Genomic DNA, 24902 nt, shown 5'->3' with positions numbered 1-24902 from the left:
GGGGGGCGATAACAAAAAAATAAATGGAGGCAGCTGTCAGCACCCCAGATCATGGCTATGGGGGCACCCTGCATTGGGGGCACAGAGCCACTGGGCCCCCCCAGCTCTGGATTTTCCAGACCCTTGTTGAAGTCCCCAAAGCGCTCCCCTCCTCTGGCTCCCAAAATTCAGCCCGGGTTCTTGCACAGCCCCCCCGGGACCCCTCACCCCATCCTCCCTTGACACCTCCAGAGCCTGAGGGGACTGAACAAGGTGATGTCCCCCCTGTCACTGCAACTGCCACTCATGGCCCTTCCCAGGGGAGGGGGGAGCTGGGGGGGGTTTTTTTAGTTTTGAAATCAATCTTGCTTAAAAAAAAGAAAACAAAACAAAGAAAAAAAAATACAAAAATAGGTTGAAGGTTTTTTATTAATTTAAAAATAATAAAAAATAATAAAAAAAAAAATCACTTTTTTAACCCCAGCTGTCCCTGCCTTTTCTCTGTGATGGGAGGATGTTCCTGGTGGGGAGGGAGGGGGGCACTGATAACAGGGGTGAGTCCCCCCCATGTCACAGCATCACCAGTGGCGGTGGGGCCTGAGTCCCCCCGCTACCTGCAGCAGCCACCGCTGCCATCCCCACTATGGGACAGAGGGGACACCCCAGAGCTGTGGGAAGGGGGCAGCTGTGCCAACACAGCAAAGACCCCCACGTGCCAGGGTGCAGCCAAAACCCCGTCCCTGCACCCTCACCAAATGCCACCGGCATGTCCCCCGCTGCTCATGAGCCACCAGCCCCAGGGTGTGGGGGGACCCTGACTTCCCACAGCCTCTTCTAGTTTAGTCCTGAAGTCTCAGAACTAAATTAAAATTCAGTAGATACTCAGCTCCTACTGTGAACACAACAGGTTAAAAAAAATAAATAAACCCATGAAATGGGACTGCAGCAGCTGCAGATGCCAGCAAGTTTGGCGCCCACCAGGATGTCCCCAACTATGGGGTGTCCCCAGCCGGGCAGTGCCACGCCATGGGGACAAGGCTCGGCTGGGAGGGATGGCTGTGCCACCCAGAGCTTTGCCACCATTCTTAAAAGCCATTTGATTTGCAGGGGGGGGAGCGTTCCGGGAGATGCTGTTGGGTGGGGGGTTTTGACATCATCTGCATGACCCAACCTGAACAGCCAAGACCTTCTGGCTCTGTGCAACATGCAGCACACCCAAGTGTCCCTGACACCCTCCTGGAGCAGGTCCCAGAGCTGCTGGTGGTATGTCCTGTGCTCCAGAGCCCCCGCAGCTCCCGCCCCCTGCACCCAGCCGTGGCTCAGGGCTGCAACTGAGAACATACAGAGATCATTCAGCAATTCTCAGGCAAAACACTGGACACAAATAATGTTATTGCAGTCAATCTAAAAGCAGCCTGTTAGCTGTCATCTCTAACTGCATGAAGAAAATAAACTATTTCAGTTAATCCAACACAGTCCACCCTTTATTATGTATCATTTACATCATGCTCAAGTTTTACTCTAATTACTACTTTTATATAAATGTATACATACACACACAGATACCATTCCCTTAGTCCATGGCCATCCCTTCAAAACATTGAGTTCACGACTTCAGGCTTCATCCATCACAACGGTCTCCCAAGGCAGGACAGAGAGTGGATCTGGTGGGGCTTGTGCCCACGGTCTGTGGGTTCAAGATGCCAACCCCAAAGAAGTTTCCAGGCGCCGCTCGTTCAGGTCAGCTCTGGTTCTATCACCACTGCGCTCATCTAAAAAAATACTTACACAATACTCTTGGAATGGTGTGGAGCATTCTGGAGCAATTAACAAGGTACAGTTCAACATTAAGTATCCTCACCCAGAATCAATCCCTGACGTACACACTGGACTTCTCCATCCTTTGGCAACACCTGCCGAGCATCCCCAGGTCCCTGAGCAGCAGCAATCCCACGGGTGGGTTTGCCTTTGCCAAGGCAGGAGCACCCCAGCTGCCTTCCCTGCCCCACGCTCTGTACACACCACGGGGACCTGATCCCCTCCCACAGCTCATGCGGTTCTACCTGGGCAGGCCGGCTCCATTGATGGATCCTCTAGTGTTGACCAACCATGTACAACTGCCCGATGGAAACCCCATTTTTCAGGGTTCCACCACCCACTGCCCTTCATGGAGTTTTTAGCAGCCCATTTTACTGCTCCATTTCCCAGAGGCTGGTGCATGGCGGAAGCTGTGATACACCCACACAGTGCCACACTCTGGCCGTCTCTGAGCTTGTTTCAGACATGAGTCCCATTTTGAGACTCTGTTCTTTCTGGGGTGCTGTGTCACCACAGCCCTTGCTGTCCATGGCCCAGAACAGCGTTCTGGGCAGTGGCATCGGGCACAGGGCACCTTTCCAGCCACCCAGTGGTTGCTTCCACCATTGTGAGCACATCGTGCTTACCTTGGCGGGTTTGTGAGAGTGTGATCCCATCAACCTGCCAGGCCTGCCCAGATTTGTATCTCAACCATCACCCTCCATCTCACAGATGCTTTAACCATTTGGCTTGTTTAATTGCAGCACAACAGCGCCCATGGTTAAGCCCACCCCTCCATCACAAGCCCGTGTACACATTGCATCTCTGACGACCTGAGCCATGAGGGCTCACTAAGCTACAAATAGCTGCCACTTCACATGCACCTCAGCCACTTTCATTTTAGCAGCCACAACCCCCTGCTGGTTGTTTTCTTGTTCCTCAGTGGCTCCATTTTTTGGCACATGAGCATCTATGATGTACTTTTCCAAGCAGGCTCTCTAGCCCGGCAGCAAGAGAGGCTGTTGCAAAAAGATGGACCCAATTTGGAATCACTGTATCTCTGCAACCAAAACCTGCCCATTAATGAGCCTCTTATCACTTTGAAAGGGCCATGACATAAAGTTATTACGGTTAGACAACTCTCCCAGCACACAAACAGCCAATGGCCTGAGTCATTCTCAAGACAGCGACCCTGCAACACAAGGCGTTTTGAGGTCTGCAATTCAGCAAGACTGAATCCATAACTATGGTGCAGCGCACCTTTCATGGGCATTTCAGCGTTCATCTGCCAATGCCGAAGAGCAGTCGCTGCTGGTACTGGCAATTCGAGGAAATGGGAAGAGCACACTGCGACCACACGCTTGAGAAGAAAACATGACAGGAGTTCAAGAGTTTTCTGCGTAACATGCACCAGTCCCCTTGTCTTGCCAGCCGAGAACTTGCAATCCCTCATTCGACTGTCCAGTGTGTGTTCATCTTCAGGCCACATGGGTTGGAACTTGGACAGGCCCTTCGTGCAGGTGACAAAACGTGTAGAACTTAGTGATGCGATGTTACAGAATGTGGAGGACAACAGCTTCTGCCACGTTTCATTTTTAGAAGTGAAGTGACGTTTCATCTAAGCGGCCAAGGTACCCGTCACAATGTGCACATACAATGATCAGATGATCCACACTAAACTGTAGAGCACAAGCATTATTCTCCAGAAGTGAACATCTTGCGCTGCTTCCCAAAGGTCTACAGCCTTTTTTTCCATGAAAACACAGTTATGGGGCAAAGGTATCTGGAAATGCGGCAGAACTGGCTTTTTCCACATCTGGAAGATCCTGATTAAGTCCTTTCTCGCCAACAGGGAACACTGTCACACTGGCGCCACAGGTCTGCCATTGTCTAAATGGATAGGTCACACGGGACTCTAAGACTCGGCACTACAGTCCTGGCCCCTAAGATCGCCCGACTTCACACCCGTGACTTTTTCTTGTAGGAGTACGTCAAGAACAGTCTTTTTGTGCCATCACCAGATGACCTCGAGAACAGAACCACGGCAGCAGGGACCTCAGGAGAAGACGACACTTTGAGAGGGATTTGGGATTCAACTATCACCTCCATGTTGTCCGCAAGGTAGGTGAAAGGAACATGCAGCATTTATGAAAGCATCACTAAAACTTGGTAACTCCTTAAACCATTTGCCAATTTCTGTGTAACTGTAGAGTGTTGCCATTGTGAAATATAGTGCTTTGAAACTGGGTCCATCTTTTTGAAACACCCTCTAAATACACCATCAGCTCAAGCCTGACTGTGTAGACCAATGCTATGCAACCCAACAAAGCCATGACTTTAGACCAACCTGCAGAGGTTATGAACTGCACATCAACAGTAACAAAAGCATCCATCCCAAAAAAGGCATCACAGGGCACAATTCCCAGAGAAAATACAAGGTTTGCATCAACATCTTTCAAGCCAATATAACAAATGCAATTTGCTTTCACACTGCTAGATGGCCCCCAAAGCACAGAAATCTGTCATTATCTGAACCCTTTCGAGCTGACAGCCTACCTGGAACAGCAGCAGCGCAGAGGCCAAATCTCATCCCCTCTGGCCCCATGCCTCATGACAAAGAGACTGTTGAGATTTAACCGCAAGCAGCAATCAAACCCACAAGAGCTGCTCACTCACCCACCCACCCCGAGTAGGGTAGGGAATCAAAAGGGATAAACTCACGGGTTGAAATAAGACAGCTTAATAAGCCAACAAAATAGTAGTAATACACTACTACAACAACAACATAGAAATTCTCAGTGCAAACGCTCCCAAACCACCAGTGGCACTGAACAGCCTGGTCCCCAAGAACAAAGCGATGCAGCTGTTGGGTCACGGTGGCACCGGGGCAACCGGTCCCTGTGGTGGAGCTGGAGGGAGGCAGGGGGACGTGGGGGGTGACCCTGGGCTGGATACCGTCCACAAGCCCAAGGGCTCCCCCCGAGCCAGTGGGGACTGGGAGCACTGCCCCCAGACCTCACCTCTACCTGCAGCTGCTTGGCTGCCGCTGTCACCAACTTATGCACATACTTGGGCCACAAACTGCTCCAGCTCAGCTGCTCCCCCCTCACTCTGCCTTTACCTTCTGCCACTTGGGCCTGGCCAGTGACACAGGGGCAGGCTTAGCATTTGTGGGGGTGTACCTCACCACCAAACTGGGATGGTCCCAGACCCCCAGGGTCCCTCGCAGCCCTGTGGGGTAGGAAACCCTCTCCCATCCTTTTACCCCGGCTGTTGGCTCATCTGGCTGCTGCAGTCTGCTTTTCTGCCAGCTCCAGCCACCCTCAGCTTTCTAAGACCATCCTCCACCTTCCTGATCTGGGAACAGCAGTGAAGCAAAGTGAAGTTTCAGTGAAGCTTCAGTGAAGCGAAGCTGAAGTGAAGCTGAAGCGAAGCTGAAGTGAAGTGAAGCTGAAGCGAAGCTGAAATGAAGCGAAGCTGAAGCTGAAGTAAAGCTGAAGCGAAGCTGAAGTGAAGCGAAGCTGAAGCGAAGCTGAAGTGAAGCTGAAGTGAAGTAAAGCTGAAGCGAAGCTGAAGTGAAGTAAAGCTGAAGCGAAGCTGAAGTGAAGTAAAGCTGAAGCGAAGTGAAACTGAAGCGAAGCTGAAGTGAAGCTGAAGCTGAACAGTGAAGCTCAGCCTCCTGTGTTGTTCTGGTGCAGCAGCCCTTTGGCTGCCCCTCCCTGCCCAAACTGCACCTGGCATCCCCGCAGCCCGCTCAGGGACTGCTGCCAGCTCAACTTCTCCTCCTCCCTCTGGAGCTCCCTGGCCAAGTCCCACATGGAGGACACCTGGCCCCATACGCTGGCCAGGATCCTGGCAATGCCATCCTGGCCAAGACGGACATGGTCCAAACGAATGTGTCTCACCCCTGGGGCCAGGCTGTGAGAATGATGAGCCTCCGAACCTGGGTGTCCCCACACCAAACAACCCCTGCCAGCTCCCCGTGCTCTCACTTCTTACTGGGAAGTGTTGACGCAGGTTCTCAAACTCAGTACATTCTGCTTTTGCAGCTTTAAGTTGCAGCACCTTCAGAGCAGCATAGAGGTGAAGCATCTGGAACCTCTGCAGGGCTATGAACAGGTCTGCAGGGAACAAATGCCTGGTGGTCCCCAGGCTAAGGAGCATACAGGGCTCACTGCCCGCACTGCTGCACCACACAAGTGGTGGCTCCATCCCTGGCATAGGGGTCTGGGTGCCAGGGACCCAGACTGCATCCCCAAGCTGACGGCCTGTAACAGTGGGATATCTGCACACGCCTGTCTGCTGAGATACAGGGGCCAGTCGCAGGATAGGCAATGGAAACCAGCCAGCAGGTGCCTGGAGCAGGGGGAAAATGGCTGGGGAGCGCCTGGTGGGGCACAGCCCTGCTTGCATGCCATCCCCTGCCTGCATGCCGTCCCCTGCCCCAGAAAGCCTCGGCACCCACCCCCAACTTTGGCTCATGAAGGCTCCCACATGTGCCCCCTCACCGTGCTGCCTCTATTGCTGGGAAGCTGCTGCTGGCAGGAGCAGAAGGCACCGCCACTTGCTCAGTGTAAGGAACATTTAAGGAAGAACTGTTGTTTTTACATAATTGAGAACCTGGCACCTGACGCCAGCAGGGGGGAAGGACCGAGAGACATCGGACTATGAGTTCTTACAGTCTCTTCCCGTAATACGTACTGACGCCTGTATATATACCAATACCTGCGTTGATAAGTTCATTTAGGGAGAAGTGTAGCTGAAGTACCAGGAATCTGTATCTTAAATAGAATTATAAGGGCAGGGGTATTGTGTTCGTCAGAATAGTCTGTAAACCCTGAAGTACCCAACCAATGGGGAACAGGGGAGGGAAATTGCGGCTGGGATTTTGGGGCGACATAAACAGGGGCTTTTTGACCTATTAGGTGTGCCTACCTTTAGGTAGAACACGCGGTCTTGCAAAATCGTTATTAAAATGCTTTGCTGAGAGATCCTGCCTGGGCCTATTATATTTGTAAAGTAATTGTTTCCTACACTCAGCATCCCCACAGGGCACAGCCCACATTGCTCCCACACCAGGGTACCACACCAGCACGAGCTGGGATAGCCAGCAGGAAGAGGACCAGTGTTGCGCCAAAGCCACCGCTGTCCCCATCGCACTCACTTCCTAATCCCAGTGCCATCGTCACCCTCTGGTGGCAGCTCCTTCTCCTGGACCTGCCCCTGAAGCTCTTCCACCGCTCTTCCAGGTGGTGACACCCTCAGCCATCTACCACAGGACGGGACATCACGGTCCCCAGGCACAGACAGCCAGAAGGGGGGGTCCCTTCCACACACAGCCTTCCAATACAAATGATGCCATGGTGGGGTAAAACTCCCAGCCAGCTAAGCACCCCTCACCTCCTCACCCCCTTCAAAAGCCTCCAGGAAAGGCATCTGGAACCTCTGCAGGGCTGTGAAGACATTTGCAGGGGACAAACCCCTGCTGGTCCCCAGCCTAAGGCGCACACAGGGCTCGCTGCCTGTACCGCTGCACCTCCCCTAAACTTACAGCCTTTACTGCAATCCGGCCTTCCCAGCATCAAAATGGGTGTCAGAGACTCAAAAGGCGGAAAGCAGTCAGTTTTCATCGCTGGCTCCAACTCTTTTACCAGGAGGGATCATCAGCACTGTGGAAAAGAAAGGCAGAGCTGCTCAACACTCTCAGTGCAAAACCTCCCCAGCAACGGTGTGTGCAGCAGACGCCTTTGGCTTGGGAAGGCGGGGGGACACCAGGAGCCTCTGCAGCCACTCTGCACAGATCCTGCTGCTCGGGGAGGGGAAAAGAAACTTGGAAGAGAAGGAACTTACTCCGTGATCCTCTTGGCCAGCTCGGTGCAGGCTGCCGTGGAGTTGGCCGAGAAGACCCGGTAGCCGCTTCTGGCTGCGTTCATCGCCAGAGAGTCGTGCAGCCCCGGCGGAGCTCTGAAGTGAGAAAAAACAGATTTGTAAGGCAATGACAGCTTCTGTAGCATCCTTTTCTTACTCCCCACTATGATTACCGCCCCTTAAGGGGTGGGCAGGAGGAGGGGAACCCTTTGGTACCCGCAGTCTGCTGCTCCACTACTGTGGCACAGTGTTAAGGGGCGGGAAATAAGAAAATAAACCGGAGCAGCAGCGCTCCTGAGGCGGGGGTGTTCCCTGCAGAGCAACCCCCCGGGAGCCAGACCTCGGCTCAGCCCGACCCAAACCCACCCCACGCTCACCCAGAGGCAACTCAGGCACCAGGGGACAAGTGACCCTAAGATTTGGGGATAAGCGGGCAGAGGGGGTTCCCTCTCGCTGGGGAAGGAGCGGGGGTGCTGAAAAGGGACGGGAAGCTTTGGAAAAGGGTAAGAGGGCCTCCTGTGAGGCAGGGAGTCAAGAGGGGGAAGGCCTCTCCCCTCACCCAGCCAAACGAGCTCCGCCACCCGGCCGGAGCGGGGCTCCCCGCGGCCGCCATCTTGTCCGGGGGGAAGAGACCGCCCCCGCCGCCATCTTAGGTGAGGGCACAGCAGCCACGCTGTCCCCGCACAGCGACAGACACGTTATCAGCCCAAACTGTGCCGAACGGTGCCGGTACCCGAAGAGAAAGCCTCACAAGGGCGTAAACTCGCCTTCCTTAGGGGGTGCACCACCCGCACCCCGAGGGCGGCTCACAGCGCGATCAGCTCCTCCTCACCGGCGGTATGAGGCACGGCCTCAGTGCGGCGGCTTCACCGCCCGCGCCCAACATGGCCGGTGCGGCGGTGCGCGAGCCTCGGGCGAAGTTGTGCGGGCTGGAGGTGGCAGGCGCGGCCCGGAGCCTCCAGCCGCTCTTCCCCCGACCTCCCCCGTTTTAGGAAGTTGTATATCTAACGTATATAAATACACAGAGAAGGAGCAGCAGCATGGAACTGGCTGCTGAATAGGAGGGGTTCCCTAAGCACACTCACCCACACCCCTCTGTCCGCTCGGCAGGAAAAGGAAGGTGGGGAAATAACAAAAAATAAAGGCACAGAGGTACCCTAGCTGAATCTGAGCTGTGCTCATCCGTCCCTTAAATAACAATTCCAAAGGGACATCACCCACTCACGAAAGCTGGGGGCTCTGCAGGGTCCCCAGAAGATACAACCACTCACCCGGGGGTAGCGGGGGGGTCTCTGTCCAGGGAACTCCTGCAGGGTCCACAGTCTGAGGACAAAACTCCATTCCCACTGCCCAAAAAAGAAGCATGAGAAGGTCCCACAGGCTCCTTTTAAAGCCCAATGGAATCCGAGTTGGGCCCATATATGGTCAGTGGTCTAGAAGCTTCTCTGGTCTGAGGTGTTTCATTAAATGAGGGTGCTGTCTGTCAGCCGAGGGGTGTGGATGTGACCACCGTCAACCAGAACTTTGTGGTGCTGTCTCCTAACTGTGAAGTGCTGCAACATGGTGGCTGTGGGTGCCCGAGGTTCAGGCACGAAGCTGCTGTGTCCCCCCAGTTCTGGATCCCCCCAAACCTCATTGCATCACCCAGAGCAAAGTGCTCCCCTCCTCCGGCTGCTGACAGTCACCCCGGCTTCTTGCACAGCCCCCTGGTTGCCCCCTCACCCCGTCCCCCCAGTTAGTCCCTGGGGGTGTTTTTTAAGCCCAATGACACCTCACCCCCCCAGTGGTGCAGGATGGGCCTTTGCTGGCTCTGCCCTGGTGCCCACTGGTTTGCTCCCAGTGCTCCCACTTACCCCTCTGGGGGGACCCTGGACACCACTGGGTCCACCTGGGCCCCCCCAAAGCACCTTCTCAGCACTAATTTTTCCTCCTGAAAAAGCAAACACAGGGGGGCTTTCTGCCATCCTGTCCCAGGGCCCCCCCACTCAGACCATACCAGGGCTTGGTTGCCCATCACCATTCATTGCAGCTGCTGCCTGCACAGTGCCGGGGGGCGGTGGGACCTGGGCTGGGACCCCCGTCCTGCCCGGCTGTCGGGGTGTTGATTAATTGCAGGAGGTCTGGATGGGCTTGGGAGCCGGGGGACCCAGGCTGCACCCTTGGGGTGGTCGTGTGGGTCCCAGCTGATCCTGGCTCCAGCCCTGAGGTGCTGGCCTGGGTGCCAGGGGACCCTGGCTGCGTCCCCGGGGTGGTGGCGCTGGCATCACAAGACCTTGTGTTCGGATGATGCGACATTGATTGTCATAATTATAAACAACTTTGTTTGCTATTTTCTTAATGTACCAGATGAGCAGGGAAGTCCCTTGCAAACATGAAAGTGAAGGTTTTGTAGATAAGTAAGATTTGGAAACCAAAACCAGTGGCAAAACACACAAGACCAATAATATAATGAGACTGTAACTGTTAATGCTGAGACTTGGGATAGATCCATGGGCCTTATCAACACTCTCTTGATTTCCTGGAACATGGAATAAGATATATAAAAAACAAGTGATCGTTCTCTGAAGCAAAAAGGAAGTCCAAAACACTACTGTTGTCAGGCATATGCCTAAGAAGAATTCCCGGTTCTTCTGTATCCATAGTATTCTATTTTTATCTCATGTCTTCTGGTTCATTTCTCATGTTGGTTTTCTGGGTGAAGTTCTGTTTAATGTTATTATTCTGGGCTGGTGTTTCTGGGTTAAAGGAAAGGGGTTTTGTGGTGTCAGGGAGAAGATTCCTCAGCCATAGGAGAAAGTTCATGTTGGAGGTTATTGTGGAAGTCAAATTGAAGCTTCATTAAGAAGTTGAATTTCTAGGATTATTGCAGTATGAATAGTCTAATAAGGACCAGGATAGTAGTGACATCAGTAAAGCAGAATACAACTGTCTGTCCTTCATACATAAAGTTAGTTGGTTGGGCTTTGAGGAAAGAATTGTGTAACTAACTTGAAAATGTTGTCTTTGACTGAAATTGGTGGATATGCAGGAGTAGGCTGAGGGTCAGCCATTACAGGTACCTGAGGTTTTACAAATGCTTTAGCAGATGCAGGACATGCTGTTTGTGATCTTATTTCCAGAAGGTCTCTTGTCAAAAAATGCAAGACAAGATGGTTCTGCAGCCCACAAAGCAAAATGAATTCCTAAAGTTTATTTCTGGGTGATGAGGAGGGGAGATTACTCACTGAAGACATTATATTTTTTTCTATTTATCCCATAGTTAATTTATAGTCAAAGGATGAAGTGCAAGATCTATCTGTATAAACTAAAATAAAATACTCAAAACAGTTATTGGATACTGAAATTCTCTGCCTGTTCCTGGAAATTGTAGTGTAGGCAATGTATGTTTCCCTCAGACATCTGTCCCCTGCTTGTAGAGAACAGACGTTTGAGGAATTGGGTATCGCTCACAGGGAACAGTGAAAATGAAAAAACACATGAAAACAGGGCCAGAGGAACTCAATAGGAAGAGCCTAATTTGAAGAAGCAGTTGTGTGGATGGGTATTACCAATTTTTTTTTTTACTTGGAAATTAACTTTTTCTGTGAAATATGAGATAAGTCAAAAATCAAAATTTTGAGTCAGGTTCTCAGTATATTGATGTACTTTGAACTGACAGCTTGCGCTAGAACTTGAACACAGCTGCTATGGAGACGGGCTGGATTTGAGTGAAGAGTTTAGTCCTGTTATGCAATTCCTCAAACTGTTAAATCCTCCAGAGGTCTAAAAAAGCCAAATGTGCCTCTTTGCTGCTATATTCCTTAGGTACAACTTGTTCCCTTGACCTATTTGCATCACACATTATAACAGTGCTGGACAACTGTTTTTCTCAGTGGTCCACTTTGCAAAGATGTGGAGTTTGGAAATAACCGTCATTGTTTCCCGAATTAAAAAAATAATTTAAAAAAAGCAATTCTTGTCTAGTGAGTAACAGGGTTCATCTGGAGTCCCTCACAGCTGAGGGGTGCTTGGAGCAGCCAAAGTGTTCGGAAAGCTCCAACATACTGTCCACCCAGCACTAGCACGTACACTCGTCTCCTGGTGTCCCCAAGGCCATATCTGAGCCAGGCAGCCCAGGGCAATAGTGCACGTGGCTCAAAACCTGTTCTTGAAGCTCGTGGGGATTCAGCTCAGAAGCGGGGAGCTGCAGTGCCTCTCTCCTTCCCGTGTTCTTTGAGACCCCTTGCAACCTGGAAATGGGATCAACAGATGATATAGCAGAGAAGGAGGGTATGTGTGGATTCACGGGGGGGCAACAGGGCCATTGTCTCCCAATGGAGATGCTGTGGGCTGCGGTACGTGGGACTGCGATTACACGTGGCAATAGCAGCAGCTCAGACTTGTGTCACGGTCATAGTTCTACCTACTCCACGGTAGAGGTGTTAAGTCACGAGGTGTTGTGTCATGGTGTTATGAGGTGTTATCTCCCTTATCTGCATGTCAGAGTACAGCTGGTGCAACGCACTCGGGGTAAACACCACGTACAGGGCTGCTTTTATTTTCTTTATTAACTGATTGACTTGAAGACTGCATCATCAGACTTGTTTTTCTTCTATAATGGCAAGTTATGAGCCATCTTCTATGGCAGCAAGTGTGCTTGGAAGCAGCTGAGGGACCTGGGGGTTCAGCTGGAGAATAGGAGCTGAGGGGAGACCTGATCTCTGAACTGCCTGAAAGGAGCTTGGAGCCGGGGGGGTCGGGCTCTGCTCCCAAGTATTAATAACAAATGATAGAACAAGAGGAAATAGCCTCAAGTTGCACCAGGGGAGGTTTACATTGGATATTAGGATGAATTTCTTCCTGGAAAGGGCTGTGGGGCACTGGAACAGGCTGCCCAGGGCAGTGGTGGAGTCACCATCCCTGGAGAGTTTAAGACACAGAAATGAGGTTCTTATGGACATAGGTTAGAGATGGACTTGGCGGTGTGAGGATGGCAGTTGGACTCGATGTTCTTAAAGGTCTTTTCCAACCAGAACGACTCTATGATTCAAAGTTATTTTTCAAGGAGGCACTCTGGGTTGTTTCAGATGGCAGGGGAAGATGCAATGTGCGATGCACCAGCTTGGGGCGAGCTGAGCAACTCAACGCTGCCAGCAGCAGCCAGTGAATTCTCACCATACTCCATAATATGTGCATATGTAATCCCATCCACGGTAAATTCTGGAGCCTTTCCCATATAGGTGTTCTTTTGTTAGAGAAACATTCTTGGCCCTAGGTTTCCTGTAGCATAGTCTCAGACATCTGCACTTAAAAAAAATAACATAAAAAAATGAAAGATACAGCAAAGAATCTGGACTGGGTGTCTCTCAAGAGGAGGGACCCTCAGACAAAAGAGGGTTGGGCTGTTAAACTGTCACAATCTCTGCACCCACTCTTCATGTGTCCTTCACATGCTATCCATGCACCTTTTGGTACAGTGGTAACTCTGGGTCTGGGGCTTTTTCGTTTCTTATTGGATTATCTTTCTCTGTCCTCCAGGCGGCTTTTTCCTGTCCTTATCCTGATGGTTTTGCAGCCTCTGCTGACAGCGTTGCCTCTTTATCTCCCGGTACTGGTCTTCACGGCTCTGCCATCACCAAGCAACCAGGTTAGGATGGGTTCACAGCGTGTGGCCTGGAATTCCAGCAGGCCTGGCCACTCTACTCATGCTAAACCAAGTTACTAAATCAAAAGAATACAGCTAAAATAATAGAATACAATTTAAAAGTTAGTTTGCTTAAGCTTATTCTGCAGCGTTCTGACTGTGCATTGAGCTTAGCCCCATTTTGGAGGGACAAGAAGAGGATTACGTTATCCCTCCGGCCGTGCCAGTCGTCCTGGGATGTGCAGCCTCTGCCGTCGCCTCGCAGCCACTCTCTGACTACAGCTCTCACGTTCTGAGAAATTATTTTGATAGGAAACATTTCTGAGCAAATGCAGAAACGAAAGTACTTCTCTGTATCCTGGACTTGGAAAGAACAAGGAAGCAATAATTTCTTTGTTCGTTATGACAACAGACTTAAAAGTGTTTCCTCATTTTGTTCAGGTCTGTTTATGCGGGTGCTGGGAACAGGAATGACTCTTCCTGCAGCTATCTCTTAGTAGCAGGTTGCAATGTGGGATTTTGGTCTCCTGACTCTTCCCTGGTTTTGAGATGAGGTTCATCACTTTTTTAATCTACTGTGAGGTGCTGTTTATTCTTCAGTACTGTGCAGCTCTTTTGTTTCAGGCACCTACACCGACCCAGCAGCAGGTTTTGGCCACCAATTCCCAAACCAGCTTGATGGGCTTCTCCTCCTGTGCCATCAGTTCTGCCACCTACCCTGAATGTCACACCACTTCTTTGACTTTCTCTGGGTTTTTGAGACAAAAACCGATTTGCCATAGGCAAAATCCCAGCTTCCAGGACAAACTATATGCAGGAGGTGATATTTTTTGTGTGCTAAAAGCTCTTGTTCGGTACTGGCTGTGCATCCTGTGGTGTATAATTTCATCAGTCCAACACTTATAGCCCTGTAGATCTCTGCCCCTCACTTTATTTTCTTGTAGTCCCATCTAACTCTGACGTGCAGGGCAGGGTGGATGGTGTCCCTCCTAAAGACTGTCCCAGCGACTTATTTTGAGCAGTTTATGGATGGGTGGCCTTGCTGCCCAGGAGCTGGAGACTCAGACCGCTGGAGAAAGAAATCTTTAACAAGTGGGAAATGTGTTGCACAACTGGACTTTCATGCTTTTCTCAGAGAGCAACGTGTCTTAAGATGAATGTGGAAGACCTTATCCCTGAGGAAATTAAAGAAGAAAGATCTCCAACACAAGCTGTGCAGCTGGGCTGGGACTGGCTTATTATAACGATATTGATTTTTGGAACAACTTCTTGATAGCTCATGATCGCTGATCCCTGCCAGGGAATAAGCTGAGCTCAAGTCAGAGATACTGCGCTGGGATCTCTTGCATGGCAATTTGGTAGGAGACTCAGGAGCAGATCTTAAATTGAGCCCATTCCCATCACTGTTGCAAGACACAGAGAGACAGATTTACAACCCAGATACCCACAAGCAGGTTCCTGAGAGGTTTTCTAGGAAGTGTAGTTAATTTTTTTCTCATGCTTTCCAGCTGCACAGTCCCATGAGCTCACCTTGTCTGCATCGTGCTGCCCTGTGCTCCGTGAGAAGTGAAAGCGAAAATGCAGTTGCTTTGTAAAGAAGGGAGAAGCTGCTGCTGCGCCTGTTCCTCTGGGATCCAAGTGGCTTCTGCATCTCCCGCGCAGGGCTCTGGAGGAGAAGCTGAATGAACTGGGAGCTGGAAAGGCTGTTCGGGTGCATGGACAGGGGAAGGGAACAGAAGCTTCCTCCGGCACAACTGACTCTGAGGTACTCACGCTGTCTTCTTGCCGGAGGGGTCCTGTCTTACAGCCAGATTTTTCTCTTAGAAATTGTTGCTGTTCTCTCTTTTCAAGTAGGCATCATTAAAAAAGTCTGCTGCAGAAGGGAAACGATTAGCATGTTTCACATTTTCTCCGTAAGGAAGAATGTGTATTACTTGTGTGCGTGATCCTGCTGAATGTATAACAGCGCTTTTTACAGCCCTGACTGCCAGTTCTGCACTGATTTCCCATTGCTTGTGTGAATGCAAAATCCCAGCAGCTTCATTAAGTGGTGCCCTTTTAGATGACTGTGAGTGACCACAGAAGTAATAGAATAAATCTATTAGAGCATTTTCATCTTCTTCTAATTCCAAAATAATTTTTCCCACGTGCAATTAACCTTTATTTTTTTATCATAATTCCTTAGCATGTTTTGCTGATATCTCGTTTTCCAAAATTGCCATGCTGTCACATTCACAAATAAGGATACTTTGCCAGGAGGGTTGCAGTAGAAATCTTTGCAACTCTCCTCCTTTTCAGTGAGAAGCTGTTACTCAAGCTAGACATTGTTTTCCTTGTGGCAAAGGGACCTGTGGGGGTCCTGGTGGCTGCGGGTTCAGAATAAAACAAAACAGAGAAACAAAACAGAAAGCATCAGTCAAGAGGGACATTTGTTTTAAGAGAAAATAAATTAAACCAGTGAAACAGCTCGTTCTACTTGCCTTCAAGCAGAAAACAAAATGTTCCTAGTGTTTTCTAATGGTTAGAGAGGAAAATTTTTAAGAGCAGTTGCTGGGAAGCCATATACTGAGCTCTCGGGATTTTGCAGATGTCTCAGCTCAAGCAGTGCCCTGTGATTGCTTTCTGCACTGGCTTGTTGGCACCGAGGAAACAAGCAGCACTCATAGGCTTCCTCTGGAAGTAGCTGTTTGATCTTTGCCTGGGACATTGTTTACTTATGTATTTTTTAATTGCAAAAGCTCGTTGGGGGTGGTATTCAGCAGATCAAGAAGGTCAAACTGGAACTGAAAGCAATACAAAAATTAGCTCTTATGTAAATTCTACACCTTTTCCGGGAAAGATCTTGGAGCAGAAAATGAAATCTGTACGATCTTCTGAAATTCTTTGGTTTTGATTTTGTTCCTTCCTTATTTCCTCCAATAGTATGATTTTCTTCAAACTGAAAGTTAAGTTTTCTCCACAGGATACTTGGGTGATCAGCCAGGTCTTTCCTTAAAATACATTGTGTTATTCCACCAAGACAGTTCTTCTTGTCCATAAAAGACATACACTAAAATGCTCATGAAGCTATAGCCCGCCAGGCAGAGAGAGAAGGGACAGGGAAATGCCGTGTATGCAGCTGCAGAACGGTGGGACCTGATGATCCTGAGGGTCTCTTCCAACTGAAATGATTCTATGAATAGCGTTGGATCTCCCATGCTCACGGCTGCACTTCACGGTGGGTTGGAGAGGGAAGAACATCCCACCCCAGGACAATGGCCTCGCTCTGCCACCTCCCATGGCCGGGACTTGTGTGACGTCCCGCCGCAGCTCAGCACTGGTCACCACGACGTCCCCACGGAGTCCCCACGGAGGCGGCAGCCTGGGCTGAGCCGGGCCAGGGGTTGGTCCCCCTGGAAAGGCAGGGAGCTGGTTTAACTTGGGCTGGCGTAGGAAAATGCAGGTGTCTAACCAGAGTACTCCAGGCTGTTAGCTTTTAACTTCGAGACAGGACCTTTCCTCTGGTGGCAATGATGCTATTGCATTATGACTGGCACTCCTTTCTTGTCTTGGTAAATATTGGTGTTGTTTATTGAGTTGTGTTTGCTATGAAGTTGTGGGAGAAGGAAAAGCAAGAGAGTTTCAGGTAGTGTTTTTTCCTCAAAGAGATCCTTTCAAAAACAAAACTAAAATACATTGTTAAGGCTTTACAACTTTCTGTTTCTTAAATTCACTCCCTCCTGATAGTGATCCTAGGTTGGCTTGTTCATGGGGTCAGGTCTGACCTGGGGCAAAGCTCATCAGCTGGGTATGGATGATTGGTGTTCGGTGAAAGGTCCAAATCCACCTGGTTGTTACTTTTCTTATCTTCTTATCTTTTTGTATCTATAATTTTCTTATCTTTCTTATCTTCTGCTTGCAGCTTTTAGGGTCCAGTTTTGCTTTATTATAGCTGTGTGGACAGCTTCTGTAGCTCTGAAAAGTAAGTAAGGTCTTGAAAATAAAGGCAAGAAGGCAAAAAACTTGATGAAAAGAATTTGCTATCTAAAAAGCATGTTTCATTTTAGATTTGAGTGGTTTATTGTTAAAGTAAGTTTAAAACTGATGGCAGGAGGTGGCCAAGACAGCTGAAGACTCTCAGAAATCTGCCAAAAAAGAGAATTCTCAGGTAGACCAGTGGGTGGGGACAGAGGTTTGGTGAAGTGTTCTGGCTTTTGAAAATGAAGAGCAGGAGTAGGAAGGAATGTCACCAGAGAGAAGAGGAAGGGAGATGTTGGAGCAGAATGAGAGGAGGTGAAAGGATGAGGCAAGAAAGCCACAAACGAGAAGAGAAAACAGAATGAACAAGAACAGAAGTTATAGATCTCAGGCTGAAAACTACTGCAGAAAAACAAAACAAACCAAAGCAACACTTATTGTTCTTAACCTCTGGGCAAATAACTCTGCCAGATGTGCTGCAGCTGGTCTATGAGAACTGCATCAGGCTGGTGAATATGATCCAAGGAGGATGAGGAAGTATTTTATGCTGGAGGTATTTAAGATGTATAGATGAAGTGCTTAGGGACATGGTTTAGTGGTGGACCTGGCAGTGTGAGATTAATGGTTGGACTCAATGATCTTAAAGGTCTTTTCCAGCCAAAATGACTCTATGATTTTAAGGTTGATGATGGTCCCTTGGCATTCTGTTCACCCACGTTGGGGGACTGGCATTGTTAACTGGTGCTTTGGAAAGCAGGAAAGAGGGTAAAGTGAGTAATCTGTGAAATGGTACGGATCTGTTTTGGAAAAAAAAAAACAAACCCACCCAAAATAAAAAAGATAGGAACTATTTTTAGATGTATGGGAAGATGAGGAAAGGTGCTGCACTCATTTGGTGCTCTGAGTGTCGCTGGTACTTGGTGGGGCAAGAGGAAATTCTTGTGGGATTGTACAGTGAGAAGAAATGCGCGTAAAGTGGAAGAATTGTCCCCTCCCGTGGAGTGGGGTGGAAGTGGACGGGTCACACTGTTGTCATTGTGTGTGGAGCAGCTCTGGGAGCTCGGTTTGGTCCAGCATCTCCTGGGCTTGGGCCCTGCATGGGGGTGTTGAGAGCTTGGGGTGCTGCAGAGGGGCCCCAGGTTTTATTCCATGGGGAATTTTGCGGGTGGTTGTGAAAATTGCCACTCGTGCCTGTCGGCAGCTGGAAAGGGCTGTTTTTGTGAGTCATGTTCCTCTGTCTCATCTGTTTCTGGGAATCGGGTGGGATGCTCAGCAGCTCCAGACTAACACAGATCATGAGAGATAAGCAATGGTTAATTTCTGCAGAAGAATTAATGTGTTATTAGGGATTAAGGCATAATTAAATTGGAAACTTCCTCAAGGTAGTTCTTGGGTAGTGACATAGCAAAGAAAAGTTGTTTTAATCAAGGCTTCTAATGAAAAGCTCCTGAGGGCAGAGCAGTTTGTGTTTTCCTGAGCTAGGCTAGTAAGGAAAGTAGAATTTTCCAGATTATTTTATTTTCTCCTTTGGAAAGTGAAACTTGTGTTTTACTAAAACATACTTCACAAATTCATGATATTTTCTTTGAAGTGATTGAGGTTGAATTTCTGACTAAATCCAAGAGATTTTTTGAAAAGAAGTCCCAGGTGTTTGTTGGTTCACTGAATTTGAACAGATATGTCCCATCAGGTCTTCTAAATTAAAAATAAAATTCAGTTTGACAGTAAATATTTCCTCTTAGGCCAAACAAAACACTCATTCAGTGCAAAACATCTCCCTTGTCTATTTTTTTGTGTATTTTGGAAGCGATAGCAAGAGAAAACGTGATTTGTTGCGTGCAGCACTGAGTGATGTGTGCAGGGCCGCTGCCCTGGGGACCCTGGAGATGCTGGACATGGAGCCTCCTGCCCAGCAGCCTCAGGAGGAATTTCCCTTCCCGTGCAGGAAGTCCATGTGTCTTCTGCTGTGATTGACACAGAGCGGGAACGGGGTGCGATTTTGACATTTGCAAAAGCCATCCCAGAGCGCAGTAGCAGCTGAGCAACACAAGCATTATTTGCCTGTGCTTGGCAAGAAGAAGGCTGATGCACTTGGCATGGAAGTTGTTTTCTTTTTGATTGGATAAAGATAATGGATTCTAAACACTATGTTTAATGTCCAAACAGGGAGATGACTGAGGGAAGAGCCTGGTGAGCCTGCCCTGGGATCTGGGGATCTAGGAGAGCACCCAACGCTGCTGGAGCTGAGCACCCAACACTGCTGGAGCTGAGCACCCAGGGCAGCCTGATGGACTCTCCCCACTTCACGCTGTTGTGTTTCCTGCTTCTGACCACTGCAGCTCCCCGTCCAAGTGAGTCTCCTTGTTTGCTCTCACTGCTTTTCACTGATCAAAACTTTTCAACTGTTGTTGGAAAGCTCGGCTGTGTCCAGTTAAAACAAAGAACACAAAGCCACAATGGTGAGAAAAGAAATTAAGAAGGTGAAGGTTGATTCATTTGAGCTGCTCCAATGACCTGACGTGGGAAGCGTAACTTTTTGGGTCTGTGTGAAGTCAGAGGTGAGTCCTCTCTCATAGGACTGGCTCTTTCCCAGGCAGTTCATCTGAGCCTGTCTGGGCAGAGGACCTCAACAACAACAGAAATGGCTTTCAACTCACCTGCCAAGCTGCCAGCTTCCTAGTTAAAACTCCAGTGGCAGCAGTGGGGGAATTATGTTGCATTTCTACCCCAAAAATTATTTTGGGGACTGGGCTCACTACCATATAAAAATTGCCCATTGGCAGACAGTGTTTCCTAAGCCATGACTGGGTTTGTCCACCAAAACTCATCCCATTCTCTAACACTAAAAATCTGGGGAGAAAACTGGTAGAAAATATTTTTTCTTTGTTTTCTCATTTAGATCTTGCCATGCCCAGTAACAACCCTGTGGAGGGCGCACAAGTCTCTTCCTTCAGCAAAACATACGTGACCGTCTACCACTGTAAAGACTGTGAGAGCCACATCTGCAAATCATCCAACTACGAAGACTTTGTAAAAATTGGTGAAACACAAAATGACACATTTTCAAATGAAATAATTCAGCTGGTGACCACTGAAACACAAATCCTTATGTGCTTTCAGCAAGAAAATACTTCTCCTGGAGGAATTTATGCCATCGTCTGGGAGAAAGCTGAAGGAATGGGAGACTCATGTGGCATCCTGAATTCTGGAGGTATGCTCTGCTGGGAGCCTGCCTGTCAACGTATGGAAAGCATTTCTGGTTTTGAAACTTAACTCTCATATTTGGGCAGACTTTATTAACCTATTAACATCTTTAACATGTTTAACCCTTGATTGTAGATCTTATAAGTGATCCTTATTTATAATTGAAACTTTTCTCTTTCAGTTTCCTCAGAAAACATGGGGGATAACACCATTAAAACGTGCTGTGTAGCAGAGACAAACCTCTCAGTGCCCAGCCCTTCCTTGGAGTGCTACGACGAAATATTAGCTAAGAAAGCCAGAAAATCAACAGCCGACGTCCCTGAGGAGGGTAATCTAGATTCATCTCTTCACGTGTTTGTTCGTCCTTTGCTTTGAGAGGGTTTTGCCCAGAGAGTTCAATGTGAACAGAGTTTTACGTGGAGGGAGAGTGGTTGTATTGCACGTTCATACCTTGGACACAAACATGCTCTAGCCATCCAAATTCAGAGGCTCTCCCCTAGCCCGTGTGTGTGCCCAGTGCCACAAGTATATCCTTAGGTATATCTATATAGCTGTAGATATAGGGACACTGAGAGAGGGTGGTATGTAAAGGCTGTGTAACATGTTTCCAAGAATTCCACTTACTAGTAAAGGATAAATGAGACTTTACCTCCAGGCTAAGAAGACATTTGTCACAAACAATTATTTTTATATCCAAATTTCTTTCACTGTAGAAATCCCTGTCGTCTTCATCAGGTTATGGACAAACAGAGCATCTTTGCCTGAAACAAGTAATTTTTTATATGTTTAAATTCCTGTGCACTGAGGTCTTTTAAAAATGGTCAAAATGGATCTCCTTAGTGGCATTTGAACCCATCACTGAGCATGTATAATGTAGCTGAATGTCTTAACCTTATCAGATCCTTGTTCTGAAATGCACGCTGTCCAGACAGCATCCAGGATGATGCTGCCCTTAAAAGCATTTTTACGGCTTTTATTTTCTGTGCATTGCATGTCTGTTTGATTCATCTGGACTCTTTATTTTCTTCTACTCTGCAGATGCTCCTCAATTTTCAATCAACGTTGGTATCATCACCACAGTGATGATCGTGGTGGTTTTTTCAGCAGCAGTGGCAACGTATTGTGTCCGGAACCGCAATTGTCAAGGTACAGTCTGACAAAATGTCATGTTTCCTATGGGTAATGTGCATTACAGGCTGTGCTGCTAGTGGAAAAAGCATACAGGGTTTTCTATCTGGATCTCATTTCCATAAAATGGTTTATGAGGTTGCTAAATTATATTCATGTTGAAGGAGGCCTGTGGATCTGTTTGAGATGGATACCAGTGAATTACTCAGGAATTTCAGTTAAATATGAATTAGGAAAAAAGAATGGCAAGTCTGCTTTAATTCTTCTAAGTAAATCCTTTCTAATGCTTGTACTTTTTTGCTATTTTTTTCCCTAGGACCTGTCTTAGTGCTCCATCAGGTTCTTAATGGTAAGATTTGACTTTTTGGGGTTTAATTATGATAAATGATGAAATCACATTACTAATGGCAGAAAGGTGTTCAGTGGAGCACTAGATGTGTTTACTAGAACCACGTTCAGTGGTTGCCCATTTCCTCCCCTCATTAAGTCCGAGTCAATAGGTTTTAGCCCCTCCATGACCTTGCAGCGGTTCTAGTGCTCACGTGTTGACATTTACAGGTTTCTACAGACAGCCCTTGACCCTGACATACAGTTTCCCTCTTATATCCCATAACCACCTTGGCTCCAGGGTTTATGGGACCTTGTGTAACGCCAGAAGCTGAGACATCATCTCTCCATTACTGAATGAGTCTATCCTTTAGAAACAAATGTTGGTCGTTTCTTTCTAAGAGTCTAAGAACTGCATTTCTAAGTTTGAATTTGTTTAAGGTTAACTTGTTGGTTAGAAGTTAGTAAAAGCCCAAGATTTTTATCTTGTGTTCCCTTTCTAGTAAATGGAGAGAAATAGCTGCCTTGAGAAGATGTTTTATCCTACCTTAAAACGGTTTTAAGATGAAGTAGATGAATTACTTTGTCAAAGTGACTATTTCTCTCAGGTAACTCTAAAGGAAGCCAATGGGAACAAACTGAGATGTTGGACCATCTACAGTTAGATAAAATGCAAGGCTAAGTGTGAAAAATATGGGTTGCATAAGTTCTTGCAAACCCCAGTAAAGCTGACACAATGCTAGTTTCACTTCAACTGTTATATTAAGACACATTAATAGATATATTGATGTGATAGGTAAAAAGATTGCCACTAGTGGCTCTTCTGAGGTCCTGCCCTGTGCTGTAATGCTTGGTGACATTTCAGGCCTGTCCTAGAGCCCTCCTAAGCCAAAGGCTGATGGGCCAGGACAACCAGGGCAGGGTTTCAGCAGAGATGCCACGAACTCGCTGGGTAATGAAGCTGCAATTATTTCATCTTTCAGGGTAAGAGGTCCAGCAGGAGATGGGACAGTCGCTGCTCTGAGGACTTCACACTTCAGATTTCCAAACCTACATACAGCCAGCTGATTATGATTCTCTCTGAAATCAACCTGTGCCTTTGATGGCTTCACAGATACTTTGCCTTCAATTCCGCAGATAAAAAAAACAAATGGGCTCCTGACACAGGAAACCTCACACACATTTGAAAAACACCTACAAATGAGAAAACCAGGCCTCTTTGCCAGCAGCATACTCTTCAGGAATGACATACAGCCTTCAGCTGAATAAACACATACTTATTTTATAGGGGATCTCACGGTAGTTTTCACAAGTGTATGTTCACCAAATCCCTGTGTTCACTGAGGACTGTGATTGCCACAGTCACGCAGCTCCAGACCTTCATGAGCAATGCAAGGAGCTGCCTGGATCTCCCGTCCTCCCCTGGTGCTTCACCGAGGACACCAGTCATCACAAAATGTGTCATTGGCTCAGCAGCTCAGGTTTAAACCAGCTGAATTCTCTCAATGGTTTTCATGACTGAAACTATCAGTTCATCTGAAATTCTTCACAGAACTTTATCTTTGCTCAGGAAGGATGTGTTGAACCCTCAGACAGGTGCTCACTTTGTGTCTTCCATTTTGTAACGCAATAGCATGTCCACAGGCTTTCGTTTTTCTAACTCCCAGGTGGTCCCTAGATCCAAAAAAGCATTTTGTTCGTGTGACTGGTTTGTTGAATTAGAGGGGTTTGGCCTTTTGAACAGACACTTGAACTTACAACCACCTGCAGGTTGAGGACGTCTCCTCTGGGTGTTCGTTCCTGTGCAAGGGTGAACAGGAGGGCTCTATCCAGCTCCCTCAGAAACGGCGTTGGGTCGTGGAGGCCATAGTCCCCTCCCAGGCTGAACAGAAGGATCATATAAGTCTCCCTCACAAATTAGGTCATAATACTGGCAATTTTAGTGTAGGACACTTTCAGCAGTAACTCCAGTGGATAGGAAAACATATTGACATACCGGCTCTGTATCTTTGTCAGAAAAGACTACAGTATTTCTGCACCTGAAGATAGGTTTAGGTATCCTGCATGCAGCCAGTTTGTGATGGATGCTGCACGGCAGGGATCCCCATTTGGTAGTTCACAGGCTGTATATCATCTTCAAATGATTCATCATTCACGCTTGATTTGAATAAATCCTCACAATTTCTTATTAGACCTAATCTAGTGTCAGGCTTTTGAGCAAAAATCATCAGCAGCACAACTGGAAAAGCAGATCCATGAAACAGTACGAATACTTGCTGAATCTTTTTTACATAGTTTACTTACTCATAAACCTTTGGCTGAAACTTCCAGTGTTATTTGAGAACTCACATTGTATTAACTTGAGGGATCAGGTTTAATGATGTGCAGATTTAATTTCTGCTCTTTAACACCAGTTGGGGCCAGAGAGCTGGATATGTTTTGCAAAGAAATGTTATACAGCCACCTCTGCCCCGGGACGGTTACTTGGCTAAATCAGCCATCAGACACAAGTCACAGCTCGATCCTTCTGGCTCACTCAAGCACGCTGCCCTTGAGATCTCTTCTTCCTCCTGGTGATTATGCAGATGTGATATTCAGAGGCATCACTACCAACTGTTTCCCTTTGATCCTCCTGAGTTGTGCTGTGCTGGTAAATACCATTCATCAGACTTCCCCCATCTCAGGAAAACGTGTCAGAAATAGCTTTATAGATCTAGAGTGTTTGCTCTAAGCAACTGAATTGTGTGGTTTTCTGTGAATTTTCACAAGTAAATCTATCCAGGTAAATATCTGTTTATGAAATAAAAACCCAGTGAAAGTACTAGACAGTCTGATTCACCAACTGCCATGATTTGACAGTTGTAATTTCATTTTAATTATTCTTGGTTTGTGTTATTATACTACTCACAATAAAGCATCAAATTAAAAACTGGCCATTCATTGGCAACCCTATGTTGATCATATTATTTGGTGTGTTCATCTCCTTTATGAAGCATCACCGTCACGTGATTCCCAAACT

General features: G+C 47.8%; 1 protein-coding gene across 6 annotated transcripts; it reads left to right on the top strand.

Moving 5' to 3' along the window:
- Positions 1–7535: 7535 nt before the first annotated feature.
- LOC102092411 (uncharacterized) lies at positions 7536–24830 on the top strand. 6 transcript variants are annotated; one of them, XM_021288558.2, is made up of 9 exons: positions 7572–7745; positions 13162–13270; positions 14776–15032; positions 19391–19575; positions 20124–20435; positions 20610–20756; positions 21467–21574; positions 21873–21905; positions 22867–24830. In XM_021288558.2, the coding sequence occupies exons 4-9, from the start codon at positions 19512–19514 to the stop codon at positions 22869–22871; spliced, it is 669 nt and encodes a 222-aa protein (XP_021144233.2). In that variant the 5' UTR covers positions 7572–7745; positions 13162–13270; positions 14776–15032; positions 19391–19511; the 3' UTR covers positions 22872–24830. The 6 variants fall into 6 exon arrangements, with proteins under 6 accessions (XP_021144234.2, XP_021144233.2, XP_021144232.2 ...); XM_021288557.2 differs by having other exon boundaries at positions 7572–7763; XM_065034712.1 differs by lacking the exons at positions 7572–7745; positions 13162–13270 and adding an exon at positions 14481–14625.
- Positions 24831–24902: the final 72 nt, after the last annotated feature.

This window comes from Columba livia, chromosome 18 (assembly GCF_036013475.1).
Source record: "Columba livia isolate bColLiv1 breed racing homer chromosome 18, bColLiv1.pat.W.v2, whole genome shotgun sequence".
In the NCBI taxonomy this organism is placed as follows: Eukaryota; Metazoa; Chordata; class Aves; order Columbiformes; family Columbidae; genus Columba; species Columba livia.
The sequence above is the reverse complement of the archived record's forward strand: the minus strand, read 5'-3'. Positions and strand labels throughout refer to the sequence as shown.

Excerpts from the sequence above, each read along its gene's own strand:
- LOC102092411 (XM_021288559.2), top strand. The coding sequence starts at position 19,512 with ATGGACTCTCCCCACTTCACGCTGTTGTGTTTCCTGCTTCTGACCACT. Across the intron at positions 20,757-21,466 it reads AGCCGACGTCCCTGAGGAGG|ATGCTCCTCAATTTTCAATC; the intron begins GTAATCTAGATT and ends TCTACTCTGCAG. Across the intron at positions 21,575-21,872 it reads CCGGAACCGCAATTGTCAAG|GACCTGTCTTAGTGCTCCAT; the intron begins GTACAGTCTGAC and ends TTTTTTCCCTAG.